Source organism: Centroberyx gerrardi, chromosome 3, assembly GCF_048128805.1.
Source record: "Centroberyx gerrardi isolate f3 chromosome 3, fCenGer3.hap1.cur.20231027, whole genome shotgun sequence".
In the NCBI taxonomy this organism is placed as follows: Eukaryota; Metazoa; Chordata; class Actinopteri; order Beryciformes; family Berycidae; genus Centroberyx; species Centroberyx gerrardi.
The window spans coordinates 5,525,597-5,540,531 of NC_135999.1; the positions used below are offsets into that span (position 1 = coordinate 5,525,597).

Consider the following 14,935-nt stretch of genomic DNA (forward strand, 5'->3'; position numbering starts at 1 on the left):
GTGTATGTGTGTGTTTTCAGCAGATAAGCCCATCTGTTAGCCCCTCCTCTTTGAATGTTCATGACAGGTGGAGCCCACTTGCTAGTAAACACACATTAGTATGTGTGTGTGTGTGTGTGTGTGTGTGTAGAAGAAAATTAAAAGATTAAAGATCCATAGTGTGTTTTTCTCTACATATTTAGCATAATTATGTGAATTTAAGTGTCAGCAAAGTAAATCAGCGATGACAGATTATATTTTCCTTGATTAAGAGAAATCATGAATCACAACATAGACAAACAGAGAATTATATTGGTTTCTTTTTGGAAAATAATTACATTTTAAAACTAAAATGTGCTCAGTAGAGCACAGACCTCCACCATGTGTGACAGCCACCTTTTGGTGATAAGCCACGCCCAAAACCACGCCCCCTTTTGGCCAATCGACATGAAAAGTTTATCAGGTCTTCCTTGGCCCATAACCAACCAGTTTTGTGCAAATCCGTGCCCAACTTTTTGAGATATCCTGCTAACAGACGGACGGACAAACACACAGACGCAAGTGAAAACATTACCTCCTTGGAGGAGGAAATAAAAAACAAATTTATAACAAAACTCGTTTGAAAACAAGATAAAACAAATGTGATAGAAATGTAATGTGTATTTTCTCATTTAACCAGCAGAGGGCAGCATTTCATTAAACAACAGCTACAGATGACATCTTAAACAATGTTTAAAAAATACCAAATAAAACAAAGACCCAAAAGAAAGATATTTTAACCCGTCAATCATAAACAACAACTTGATTCTGTCTGGTTTCATATTTCATTCATTTCATTTTCTAATATATAATATTCATGTTCCAGTACCCGAGTCGTGTTAAAAACCCTGTTCAGTTTCCCTGAATATAGAAAACATTCTGTTGACAGTGATTGATTAATCGTGTTTAATCTTTACAGTAAAACGACTCATAAATCTATATGAAAATACAAACGTTAATATTCTCACATTAAGTTGTAAGTGTGTGTGTGTGTGTGTGTGTGTGTGATCCTGTACAGAGCGAACTATCATTTCAGCAGCTGTCTTTGCTCAGCAGAGGGAGTGTTTCTCTCTCCTTCCTCTATCCGACACAGAGACACCGAGGAACCAGACCCAGGCCTAAACCTTATCCCGGGGTAGAGGGGCTCGGTGAACGCGGAGCGGAAGGTGTGGATGTGGATCGGTGTGTCCGAGGAGACTCTGTAGAAGGACAGAGAGCCGGCGGGCCAGTCCAGATACACTCCCACTCTGTCAGAGCCAGAGGAGAGGGAGGAATGTATGAATGTCCTTCTGTCGTTGTGACAGACAGAGTAACTGTCATCGGAGCAGGACAGACTCCAGGACTTGTCGTTCCTTCCAAGCCTGCAGTCAGCACCGTCTTCTTTTCTACCGATTCCTCTGTAAGTCACTCCTATATAAACCTCTCCTTCCCTCTCCACCTCCCAGTAGCAGCGGCCGGTCAGACCGTTTCTGCACAGCAGCTGATAACAGAGATCAAACCTCTCTGGGTGACCAGGATGTGGCTGCTGCTCTCTCACCTCTGTCACCTTTCTGTTGTCTTCAGACAGGAGGAGGTTTCTGTGTGCCGTGTTTGGGTCCAGGGTGAGTTCACAGGCATCTGACGGAGAGAACGAGACACAATACAGCAGCGGTTTACCATCTGATACAGCTGTTGTGTTTATTATTTGTTGATTTATTAACAAGTTGTCTGTTCCTCTACCAGCTACAGCCTGGTCTCCTCTACCAGGGCCAGGTAGCTCGGTGAACTTGAAGCCAAATATGGCGTTAATCATCCCTAGAGTTTTACTACTCTTTTTTTACTCCACATGTTTTACTGAACGGGGAGATTTGTGAATGCCCCTTCATGGTTTGGAAAGAGAGAGGCCTTCCGACGCTTCCCCAATGAAAGGACTGCCTGTCAGGAATATAACTTTTGGTCATGGTCAACTATACAGCAGTTTGATATCACCCTACCTGCAAAAACAGGGCCTTAGTAGGCTTAAGCAAAAACACCAACAGATATCAGAAATGGTGAATACAACGGTGAATACAAAACAAACTGATCAGAACCCTTTGTTTGCTCTTACGTGGCGACGGTCACCCCTGCCCAGGTCCCAGCAACACCACAAAATCTGACATTTGTCCGACATGCGAAAAGACCGTAAGAAAAAACAGCAAAGCAGTTGCATGTGACTTTTATGACCTTTTTATTGCCCTAAAACACGACCGCTCCTTGTCGGTGTTTGCTACAGACCTCCCAAACAGAACGATTTTTATGAACTATTAGAATCGGCTTGCAACGAATGTAACAATTTTATGAAATTTGAATCCATTATTCTTGGGGATTTTAATACAAATGTACAGTCATCTTCAAAGAAAAATGGACTGGTGGACTCTGCGCAATTTTAATAGATTATTTGGCCTCCAACAGCTTATAACAGAACCAACTAGGGTGTGTGCTAACAGGGAGTCAATTTTAGATTTGATATTGGTTTCAGACATCGTTAAAATCCGTCAATCAGGTGTTTTAGATATTGGGATCAGTGACCACAAAATTATCTTTTGTACTCGTAAGGTTACCAAATCAAAAGTCAACCCAGGACAGCAAAATTCAGTCAGGATTAGATCAATGAGAAAATACTCATTTATACAACAGTTAAATGGGACAGATTGGTCTGCTGTTTTGGAACATGATGATGCTGATAAGGCATGGCATCTTTTTAAAATGAAATTCTTGTGTGTGCTTGACAAAGTGGCACCAATTAAGGAGGTTAGAATTAAACATAGGAGTGGTAAATGGATCACTTCTGAGATTCTAGATTTGATTAGAGAGAGGGACAAGCAAATCTAAACTTCAGACCACAAGGCATATGTAAGCTGTAGAAACCATGCTAGATACAGGATTCAGAAGGCTAAGTCGCAATTCTATATTGATGCTGTGAATGAAAATGTACATCAGCCAAAAAATCTTTGGAAAGTCCTAAAAGACCTTGGTTCTTCAAACAAAAGCAAAACCAAATCTTGTAACATTGGTCTGAACATTGACAATGTCCCTGTGCTATGATAAAATGAAGATTGCTGTTTTTTAAAATTCATTCTTTACAACCATCGCTGCTTCTCTTGTTGCAAAGCTTCCAACTGGTACAGGTCAATATGGATTGCTTTTCCTCAAATGTTTTTTATCATAGCAAAGGTGTTGTTGATGACATGTTTAAATTATGTTATGCCTTTGAGCATGACATCAAAGCTCATTGAGAAAATCTTAATTGGCTAAATTTACTATATTAGTATCAGTCAGGTTTTAGAACTTCCTTTTCTACAGACACAAGCACTATACACCTGTTTGACCACATCAAACTAGAGAGTGAGAGAGGAAACTATACAGGGATGGTCATGTTGGATTTACAGAAGGCTTTTGACACCGTGGACCACAAAATTCTTTTGTCAAAGCTGAGATGTCTAGGTCTTAATCAGATGTCAGTTAAATGGTTTGAATCATATTTAACTGAGAGAGCTCAGATCTGTGATGTTGAGGGGACCCTCTCAGAGGCCATGGAGGTGACATGTGGGGTGCCCCAGGGGTCCATTCTGGGGCCATTACTGTTTTTAATTTATGTCAATGACATGTCAGCAGCCGTGAGGTGCAAACGTTTGTTGTATGCCGATGACTCGGCTCTGATAGGGTCAGGGAAGGACACAGAGAGAATAGAGGAAGCCTTGAGCAAGGAACTTGAATCAGTAAGAGAGTGGCTAATTGACAACAAATTGTCATTACACCTCGGCAAAACTGAATCTATTATTATTATTTGGTTCAAAAAGTAGACTAAACAAAGTGAATAGAATCAAGGTAACCTGTGCAGGAGATATTATTGAGTCCAGATCAAGTGTGACTTATCTGGAATAACACTGGACCGATCCCTCTCAGGGGACAAAATTGCGGAAAGGGTTCTTTTAAAGAGTGTAAGCAAACTAAAGTTCTGTACCACCAGGGAGTTTCACACTAAAATCAAAAAGCTGCTTGTGTCCGCAATGATACAGTCTCATTTCGATTATGCCTGCTCAGCCTGGTTTAGTGGATTGTCAGCCAAGCTAAAACATAAATTACAGGTAATGCAAATTCATTTATTGATTTAAATTACAAGAAAAGGCAACCATCCTCTGATGTGATGTGATGCCACCAACACTTTGGATGAATATACAGATGCTGTGACATCATATATCAGCTTCTGTGAGGACAGCTGTGTCCCAACTCGTACCAGGGTGAGATACAACAACAACAAGCCCTGGTTCACAGCTAAACTGTTCTAAAGACAGTAGCGATGGTAGTGGACTTTAGGAAGAGCCCAGCCCCGATCACCCCCCTCATCCTGGTCGACTCCCCAGTCAACACAGTGCAGTCATTCAGATTCCTGGGCACCATCATTTCCCAGGACCTCAGTTGGGAGCAGAACATCAGCTCCATCATGAAGAAAGCCCAGCAGAGGATGTACTTTCTACACCAATTGAAGAAATTCGACCTGCCGCAGAAAATGATGGTGCAGTTCTACACAGCCATCATGGAGTCCATCCTCACATCCTCCATCACCATCTGGTTTGCTGCTTCTACTGCCAGGGACAAGTCCAGGCTGCAGCGGATCATCCGCTCTGCAGAGAAGGTGATCGGCTGCAACCTGCCTTCTCTCCAGGACCTGTACGCCTCCAGGACCAGGAGGCGGGCAGAGAAGATCATGGCTGACCCTTCTCACAGTCATCTCATCTTTGAGAGACTCCCCTCTGGCAAGAGACTGCGGCCTATCAAGACCAGAACCTCACGGCACCACAACAGTTTCTTCCCCATGGCAGTGGGGCTTACAAACAATCCCCGTCTTTCACTGACTCTGGACTGAATCTCTGAGCACAAATCCATACAAATTGTACATCTGTAAATACACAGTCGTATCTATCATATCTGTATTCCCTGTATAGTGACACTATTTATTCACATTTGGTACTTTGGTCAGACACTAAATGCAACTTACTCCTGAGCGCTTGTAAAAAGCCCCTCGATAACCCACTTAGTCACCACACTTATTGTACTGTATATACTGTATATATTTTCAGGAATCTCTTCTTTCTTTTTTCTTTGTCTCTTATGTTTGATATTTAAATTCTATTTGTAAAGCTTGATTGCTGCCTGTTTGTCTGTCTAAATGCTGGTATTTTGCACTGCACCAACCTCACCAAGTCAAATTCCTAGTATGCGGAAATGTACCCGGCGAAAATAAAACTGATTCTGATTCTGATGTGAGTCTGATGTGGCTTAGATAAGGTTTAACAATTAGGAAAATATGATGAAAAGAGACTAATGATAACATGAATGGGTTCAAAATTACAATAATGATAATATAGATACATACACACATAAATACACACACACACACACACACACACACATACATAGCCTACATACATACACATAAATAAAAAGATACAATTTCACAACTTAGTTAACAGTTTCATTAAAACACATGCGATCATCTTCATTCACAGTAGGATGTGAATGAATGGACGTCACATACTGCTGTGTAAATGGACTTTCTATCTAAATAGTTTAATGTGTGTTGCTTTGTTTTCATGAATCAAACTAAATACACACTTACATTTCCTCAGACCTGGTTTCAACCTCTGCACTCCACCATGGTCCACACTGGGGGGAATAAACAGAGTCAGATCAGCAGATTCTCTTTGATGATGGAAACATGGACTTTTAATAACCTTTTCCATAGCATCAGTCATAACTCATGTTCAACGTTCAATATTCCTCAGCTTCTCAGTGTGACAGAGAAAATGTGTGTGAGCTCTCAGCCTTCTAGCAGACGTTGCCTCTCCAGACCTGAGAGAGTCCAGTCTCCAGTGTGGATCCTCCAGTCCAGCAGAGAGCAGCTTCACTCCTGAGGCTCCTGGATGATTGTAGCTCAGGTCCAGCTCTTTCAGATGGGAGGGGTTGGAGCTCAGAGCTGAGGCCAGAGAAGCACAGCCTTCCTCCGTAAGCAGACAGCCTGACAGCCTACACACACACACACACACACACACAGTTGTTGTTTGTCTCAATTGTTCGTTACTGAGAATTAATTTTGCCTGATTCTCTACACAAAGTGTTTTCTGGAAAAGAGAGCCAAGCTCTCAGTGTAAACTTCCTGTTTAAAACAAGATACATGTTAGATAATCACTATCTGCTCTGATGTTAGGTGTGATAATGTGATTTAATTTTAGTAATAACTGCTTTGTTATTACTAACTGCTTTGTAGTAACAGTTTGGCAGTTCTTGGATCAGTTTGCTGCAGAATCTAAGAAATCCTTTTTGGTATTTTAGGTCTCAACAACAGAGACAGCAAGGAGGGAAATAATGAAATATACTGATAGAAAGCAGAAAACAGTTCATAGGGGATAGAAAGTAGAGAAAATCCTCCACAGGTTAGGAATCTATTGACTGATGTTACTCTGTAAGTAAAGCAGGATTTAAATGGTCATGTGTTGAGGAATCCTGACCTGAGAGTCTCCAGTCTACAGTGTGGACTCCCCAGTCCAACAGAGAGCAGCTTCACTCCTGAATCCTGCAGGTTGTTGTTACTCAGGTCCAGCTCTCTCAGACTAGAGGACTGGGAGCTGAGCACTGAGGCCAGAGCTTCACAGCTTCTCTCTGACAGCTGACAGACACTCAGCCTGAAGAAGAGTTAGTGATGAAGACAAACAACAACTTTAAAATGTTTTCCATTTTCTCCTCTGTAAAAGCATCACATTTGATAAAGTTAAAGCTGCACTAAGCGATTTTCCAACCACTAGAGGGTGACAGAAACTGTAACACATTTGTAAATAAAACACAGCAAAGCTGCTGGACTACGGAGGCCCCAAAGGACAAAACTAGCGAACGACTGTGCATTAAGGCTAATAGCTAAGCTAAATGTAGGCTACCTATGGAGAAGTGTCACCGGTTACCAGCTTTGCTTTGCCAGATTTTCCTCCCGCTGAAGGTTACATGTCCCACAATGACAAGTGAAGAGGCAGGTAGCAAGTTTACTACTTAATCAAGTTTACTCGTTCGCTTCGTCGATTCCACCATTATGAGAATTTTTTTCAGGGATGGGAGGGGGTGAGCGCCCCGAGGAGCCTCGAGTTGGGCCAGGTTTTGTCAACAAGCTTTAGGAAAGAGGAGAAAACAACACAGCTGGCTGCTGTGTGGCTATTTGTTTATGTCATTATGTCTCAAGGAAATCTCCACATAGCACACGTTAGTTTCAGGATTGGTTAACGGGTCTGAAATCGCTTAGTGCAGGTTTAATATATCCAATTATCTATCCACCTACAGAGCTTTATTGGAGACTTTGATCACTGGCAGCAGCCTCAGAAGAGCTTCCTCTGAAGCAGAGTATTTCTTCAGGTCAAACTCGTCCAGCTCTTCTTCTGATGACAGTAAGATGAAGACCAGAGCCGACCACTGAGCAGGGGAGAGTTTGGCTGTGGAGAGACGTCCTGATCTCAGGTACTGTTGGATCTCCTCCACTAGAGAACGGTCATTCAGCTCATTCAGACAGTGGAACAGATTGATGCTTCTCTCTGGAGAGGGATTCTTCTTGATCTTCGTCTTGATGTACTGGACCGTTTTCTGATTGCTCCCTGAGCTGCTATCTGTCTGTGTCAGCAGGTCGTCTAGGAGATCCTGATTGGTTTTCAGTGAAAGACCCAGGAGGAATCGGAGGAACAAGTCCAGGTGTCCATTTGGACTCTGTAAGGCCTTGTCAATAGCAATCCTGTGGACCTCTGTAGATGTAGATGTTGTGCTGACAACCCGCAGACTTCGTGAAGTCAATCGTGGTTCAGCCATCACATTCTTCTTGCTGTTAATGAGTGACAGGACCACATGAACAGCAGCCAGAAACTCCTGAATGCTCAGATGGACAAAGCTGAACATCTTGTTCTTGTTTTTGTCCTTCTTTGGCCGGTCCTCCTCTTTAAAGATCTCTGTGAACACTCCCGAGTACCGTGATGCTTCACTGAAATCAATGCCACTCTCTTTTAGGTCTTTCTCATAGAAGATCAGGTTGCCTTTCTCCAGCTGGTGAAAAGCCAGTTGTGCAAGTGACTCAATGTACTGAATTCTGTTTTTTGTGCCATACTTCTTTTCCGTCTGATCTATCTGAAACACCAAGAATTTTGTGTACATCTCAGTCAGGGTCTTGGGCAGGCCTTCTTCTCTCTCACTGGTGTTCAACACATGCTTCAGAACTGTAGCAGTGATCCAACAGAAGACCGGGATGTGGCACATGATGTGGAGGCTTCGTGAAGTCTTGATGTGGGAGATGATTCTGCTGGCCTGCTCCTCATCTCTGAATCTCTTCCTGAAGTACTCCTCCTTCTGTGGGTCAGTGAAGCCTCTCACCTCTGTCACTATGTCAACAAAGTCTCCAGGGATCTGATTGGCTGCTGCAGGTCGTGTGGTTATCCAGAGGCGAGCAGAGGGAAGCAGTTTCCCCTTGATGAGCTTTGTCAGCAGTACTTCTACTCCGGTTGACTCTGTAACATCAATAGAGCGCTCTTCATTGGCAGTGAAGTCTAGTTGAAGGCGGCTCTCATCCAGACCGTCCAACACAAACAGGAGTTTGAATTTACTCTTGTCATAGTTGGAGTTTCCTGACATCTGTACTGCTGTGAAGATGTAATTAAGAGCCTCCTTCTCGATGAATTCAGTTTCCCAGATACATCTGTGAATTAGTTCTGCAAAACAAAAGCTTTCTCCCTTCAGTAAATTCAGCTGGCGGAAGGTGAAGGGGAATGTGAGATGAACATCTTGATTGGCTTTTCCTTCACTCCAGTCCAGGATGATCTTGTGCACAAGGAACGTTTTGCCGATTCCTGCAATCCCATTGGTCAGCACTGTTCTTATGGGTGTGTGTTTTCCAGAAGGGTGTTTGAAGATATCGCTGGGTTTGATTGGTTTCTCTGTTTCCACTGGCTTTCTTGATGCCATCTCAATCTGCCTGACCTCATGCTGCCTGTTGATGTGTATGTCACCCCCGTCTGTGATGTAGAGGTCTGTGTAGATATCATCCAGATGTTTCTTATCCTTCCTCTCTGACCATCCTTCTTGTGCGCACATAAACCTGTCCTGGACGTTCGATTGGAGCTTTTGTTGGTACCGTGTGATTTGTTGAGGCTCTGTTGTTCTCACCAGCAAATCTGTGTAGAACAAAGTAACATCCATAAAAACTAAACTAAAACTAAAAGTATCAGCCTTAGTGGAACAGACAGGTTGTGATATCAGGCAGAGCAGGCTGTGGATAATATTCTAGTATTCAGATTCAGATATTTCATTACAAGTGTAGCAGCTAATTAACTATGGGTTGCTTTCATTCACAACATTTTTTAACTCTCTATTTTACAGGGAAAGGTTTTGATGAGTACACATGCTCTTTGATGCACCCATGATGCACAGTCTTCTACTGAGCAGCTCCACTGGAGCAGTTTGGGGTTCATTGCCTTGCTCAAGAGTATCTTGACAACAGTTGTTAAAGGAAGTGGAGAGAATTACTGTTTCACTTTCTCATGCAAGACCTTCTAGTTCAAGGATTTGAACAGCCAACCCTCAGGTCACAAGCCCCATTCTGCATCTGTTCCTCACATGAATCAGTACTTCAGGAGCTGTATTCACAAAGCTTCCTAGTACTAAGAGTTGGTCCTACAGTGAAAATCTAGGAAAATTCTTAGAATTATTATTCTTAGAATTAAAATGAGATTAAATCCTAGTAAAGATAAAAGCTATTCAAGAAGCATCTTACCCTACAACGACGCTCAACGTTGGAACAACGTTGCTGCAACATCTACTGCAACATTGTAACAACATTAGTTACGTGGCTGCAACGTTGTAGAAATGTTACAACACAACATGTACTTTAAGGTAGTTTTACAACGTCTGTTCAACGTTGTCTGCATGACGTTTGACGTACTTTATCTAATAACGTTGCTGCAATGTTGCTACAATTTACCGGGTATTCTAGGTCGTTTTACAAACAACAAGCTAATAGCTATAGCCCTTAAGAGAACTCCTAATGTGGAAAACTCTTAGCAGAGAGGAGGACTTTTCGGAGGCTGAGGAGTTTCTTAATCAGAGGAGAAAATGGCAGAGGCAGGAGAAATGTTCTCCAAACACTGAATGACAGTGAGTTAGTAAAACTAGGTTAGAACATGCAGGATGATGTTTGTTGCTGATCTCATTAAGATGCACTCACATCTCCCACTCAACAAAGTAACACTATTACGCCATTAATACTATTATTATGAAAGTGATCACAACAGAAAGATATTTGGAAACAAGCAAAATGCAACAGTGCAGCAGTGATGATTTAGGTCCACAACCCTCCATCAGCAGAATAATCACACAAACAATTACAGCTCTTTACAGCCTCATATTGTGATGCAGTTTATTTCATTCCCACTGCCGTGCGCACCTTGCCAGCCAACAAAACAGCATTTATGGATATAGTGGGCTTCCCCGGTGTTGTCGGGTTCACTGATGGGAAAGACATCTGCATCATCGACTATTGATTAAACAGGGATTTTCTCAGAATGTTTGTGAATACGGCCCCAGGAGCTGTGACATCCAGTAAAAGAAACATATTAAGTAAATCCTTCATCGTTTTAACAGCCACACTAAATGGGCACTGACAAGACAGCCAACATGGCAGCCAGGACGAGCCAGAGAATAGCTTTACCTTCAGTCTGACTGCTGTCAGTGGGAAGGTGAGGAAGAGGAGCAGACTGTGGTTGAATGGAGGAAGCTCCTCTGTTCGCTGAAGTCTCCCCAACATCACTGACATCCACTGAGGGAGAGAGAGAGAGAGAGAGAGAGAGAGAGAGAGAAAGAGAGAGAGAGATAAATGGTAACTAACCCTAACCACAGAGCGTGTTGAGGAATACAAATACCTCAGCACCACCATCCATCACAAACTCATCTTCAAGAGAAATACCCAAAACATATTCTCAAGATGTCAGCAACGCCTAAGGTTTGTGTAACATCAACACAAACTGCCTCCACAAGACTGTGAGGATCTGCAATAAAATTGGCACAGACCAGTAACCACTGACCAGCACCAACAAGGAAGAAGGAGTCTCATATAGTCCAATGTTGATACTCAACTTCCTTTCAAGTGACTATAATATGTCACTAAAAGGTCTACTGAGTTTCAAGTGAAACTCATAATTGTGTGAAGTCTCTATAGAGGCTTGGGTTAATCTTAGGGTTGGGGTTAATGTTAGAGATAGGGTTAGGGTTGGGGTTAGATAGTCTGTAGAGATGGACCAAATAGACAAGTGACAAGTTGAACATCTACTTTTCGTCACTTGATCGTTAGTTTAGTGGCAACGTTGGACTATCCAAATAATGTGTTACCAGTGTTTAAATATAAATTCATGAGACATCTGTGTCTTTTTTGTTTTTGACATGTTCGTATTTTTATCTCCCCATGACTTACCTTTGGGTCCTGAGCTGCTGTTGGACAAACTCTGCTCTAGATCATTCCTGTTGATCTTCTTCAAAACCTTCTTGGTCACCTCCAGAATGTTTTTGTTGTAGGTCTGCACCATCTGATCCACTGTGTCCTCCCTGTCCGCATTCTCCACTTTGCACTTTTTGATGGCTGGGAAGCCTTCCAGGATGTCGTCCTGCTGCAGGAACCACTGGAAGCTCTTGAGCTCTTTCCCTCTCAAGTCCTCCAGTGTTTCCAAGAGCTTCTCTTTATCCGTCGTCATCGTTGCTCCCTGGTAAAGTCAGACAATATTTTACACTCAAAGGACAACTATGCAATTTCTCCACTGGGATCATTAAAAATTAATTCTCGTCAATACCAGTATTATAGATATGGAAGTCTTGTAAAAGTACTTTGTCAGCCAGATCATAAAAGGTAATTGATAATGTAATTAGTAATATTTGTTCTATTGTCTGATCATATATAACCCTTTGGTATAAACACACAGCACTTATATACCTATGAACTTCTTCAACAAGGTTGTAATTGTTCAGTTGTACAGTACAATTTACAGTAAGACAATTAAAGTCACTGTGGGCTCAATTCTGGATCTTTTTATAAACCTAATATAACTTAAAGCTGATGGTCTGCAGATTGTGGAGGCTGGTTTGGTGTCATTTCGAGGATTGAAGGATCGAAGGTGTGGAAGGATTTAGACTTAATTACTGTAGGTTTACAGTTTATGAGAAAAAAAACAGTGATTAACTTTATTTCCACTAGGTAGCAGTGAACAAAAGATTCCTCTCATATGGGCTTACATCCTCAGAAAATTGAACAACTGAGGCACATATGGCTGATTTTTTAACTTTGGAGGGTTAGTGTAGCGCCACCATCAGGAAGATTGCGCCCATATTACAGTATTTTGCAAAGTTTTGTGCATTTTTGTGCATGGGAAGGCAGTTTTTGTAAGAAAGAAAGAATGTAAGAAACAACACATACAAAAACAATAGCCTGTCTGACCTGAGGGGTCAGATGCACTAAAACACATTTTCTGAAAAGTTAAATGGAATCTATGTGTTGCTTGTGGTGAGAAACGACATTATCAGTCATTATCTCAACACTTGAGCACATGTGTGGAATTGCTGGTATTTTAGGCACACCACTCTTTATCATGCATGTAGCCTATACTAGTCTCTCTCACTCTCTCCTTTTTCAGATGTGTGTCTTCTAAGACCCAATCCCAAAGTCCGCACTCACTGACTCACAGACTTTGAGGCACGTTCCCGATAAACTTTCAACCTCATGTCAAAAGTTTAAGAAGGTTGTATTACATGCTGCTAATATTAGCAGCAAGTTTTTGTCCGCCTCTCTTTGTGTGAGAGACAGATCATCTGCCTGTTTATTCTTCAGTTTAGTATAGGTTTTGTTTGTATACCTTCTTGCTGTGGCGTGTTTGCTACAAGCACAGACCTTAGTTCTGCTCTGTTGACATTAGTTTTTGTTGTTTTTTGTATTTTCTTGCTGAGTCTATATAAAAGACTAAAACTACTTCTGCCACTGAGTCATCTATGCATTTGGGTCCTATACTCTGCATTACACCTAGGCCTATTTAACATTATTCATCAACATTTTTTCATATTACCATAATAATGCTGTTTTAATGCTGACTTCATCACCATCATCATATACACCAGGGCTATTCAACTATATTGTTCAGGGGGCCACATTGTCAGAAAGCTAAGGGCCCAGGGCGGACATTTCATTTCATTATGTATGTACACTTGACACAACGCACCACCACATTTTCAAAACTTTTATTTCACTACATTTCAAAAGTAGCCTAATCATAAATTAAAAAAGAAAATAAATAGGCATTCTTTAAGTAATTAGGCCAAGTGCTTAATTTAATTTTCTTTATTTTTTTCTTTTTCTTTATTTACACATATTTCTCAGTCCAGTCGCTGTTGAATTGACGATTTTCGGCATCAACTTTTCTTTTCTTCAGCGTTGATAGTGACATTGATGATGTCATACGATAATTTGCATATCAATATATAATGCTACACTTGTTATGCACGCCGCAGCGTAACCCGTTTTAATATAACTGACTCCGCCCACCCGGGCCAGTTTCGGCGTACGCCGGCAGCAATTACAAGTGGACCCTATCCTACGGTCCCTGCTCTCAGCGGAGGGAGGGAGCTACACTGTGGAAGCGCTGTGATCGTCAGACCTCTCTGGATTAGACAAGCAAGTAGAGAAAACCGGCATCAGCCGTATCAATTTATTGCCAAATGCTTTGGGATTCAACACATTAACATTGCATCCCATGGTCATAAAAAGTTTGTCGCTAGTCGCTTTTGAGAAATAAAGTCGCCAGGGGGGTCTGAAAAGTCACTAAGTCTAGCGACAAAGTCGCCAAGTTGGCAACACTGCACCTACCGTACCGGAGTATGTAGAACAGGATCTAGTTTACATTACACAGGAGCGCTCTGCTGGTTTGAAGGATTTATTGTGGCAAAAATGTCCGTTATTCGCGTGATTTTTTTTTCTTCAGGTTTTAAATTTTATTTATTTGTAAACAGAACTGATCGGCGGGCCGGTGTGACTTGATTGGCGGGCCGGAGTTGGCCCGCGGGCCGCCAGTCGAATAGGCCTGATATACACAGTCAAACAGTTTTACACATACAATGCAATTCCACACAGTTCACTTGAAAAACATGTCTAATGTTTCCTGGTAGGATCCGTACCTTGCTTCACATCCAGATCCAGATCCAGTCAAACAGACTTTCTGCCTTCATCTGTAGAGGAAACACTGGCGGACTTCAGTCCGTGTCGGTGTTCATTTAATCTGAGGCTGCTGTCACATCCTCATAACTTAACTACCAAAGTCTAGAAACGTGACACTAAACCAGTCTAATCTTTGTTAGTCTAAAGGTGGAGAAATCACAGATCAGGAGGTGTGGCTTTTAATGTGTCCAACAACATCATCTACAATGAAATAAAAGGTAGTCTAAGCACAGGAACATAATGCATGGAGCTGGGCAAATACGACCACATGTAAATTTCACTAAAAAAATTGAATTTTATTAAAACTAAGTCATGGTCAAACATGGTGAAAAGCTAATTATGTATTCACACATCCCATTGTTCTAGAACAGTGGTTCCCAACCTGCAGTCCAAGACCCTGGAGCAGAAAAGTCCTTTGACCCCATGCTTGTGATGGACTATATCAAAAAAATTACTTGATCTTGTAACCTTATAACAATATTGAGCAGGTCTTGGACCTCTTAAATGTAAGCAGCCAGACACCGGATTAGTTTACAAAAATAATCTTTATTCACAATAAGTTAATTTGAAGATACTATCGTCCTAAAGAGGCAAGTTGGACATCAAAAGTAACTTGGTTCCTTGAGTACAACA

The 14,935-nt window shown here is 41.7% G+C and overlaps 1 protein-coding gene across 2 annotated transcripts; it reads right to left on the reverse strand.

The window, feature by feature from the left end:
- Window positions 1-273: 273 nt before the first annotated feature.
- Window positions 274-14,344, reverse strand: LOC139929612 (NLR family CARD domain-containing protein 3-like). 2 transcript variants are annotated; one of them, XM_071922562.2, is made up of 8 exons: window positions 14,263-14,344; window positions 11,522-11,807; window positions 10,763-10,870; window positions 7,361-9,230; window positions 6,546-6,719; window positions 5,890-6,063; window positions 5,657-5,703; window positions 274-1,635 (listed from the first exon to the last, which is right to left on the reverse strand). In XM_071922562.2, exons 2-8 carry the CDS (start codon window positions 11,796-11,798, stop codon window positions 1,046-1,048), a joined length of 3,240 nt encoding a protein of 1,079 aa, XP_071778663.2. In that variant the 5' UTR covers window positions 11,799-11,807; window positions 14,263-14,344; the 3' UTR covers window positions 274-1,045. The 2 variants fall into 2 exon arrangements, with proteins under 2 accessions (XP_071778663.2, XP_078147493.1); XM_078291367.1 differs by lacking the exon at window positions 274-1,635 and adding an exon at window positions 4,711-4,907.
- Between the last annotated feature and the right edge of the window lie 591 nt (window positions 14,345-14,935).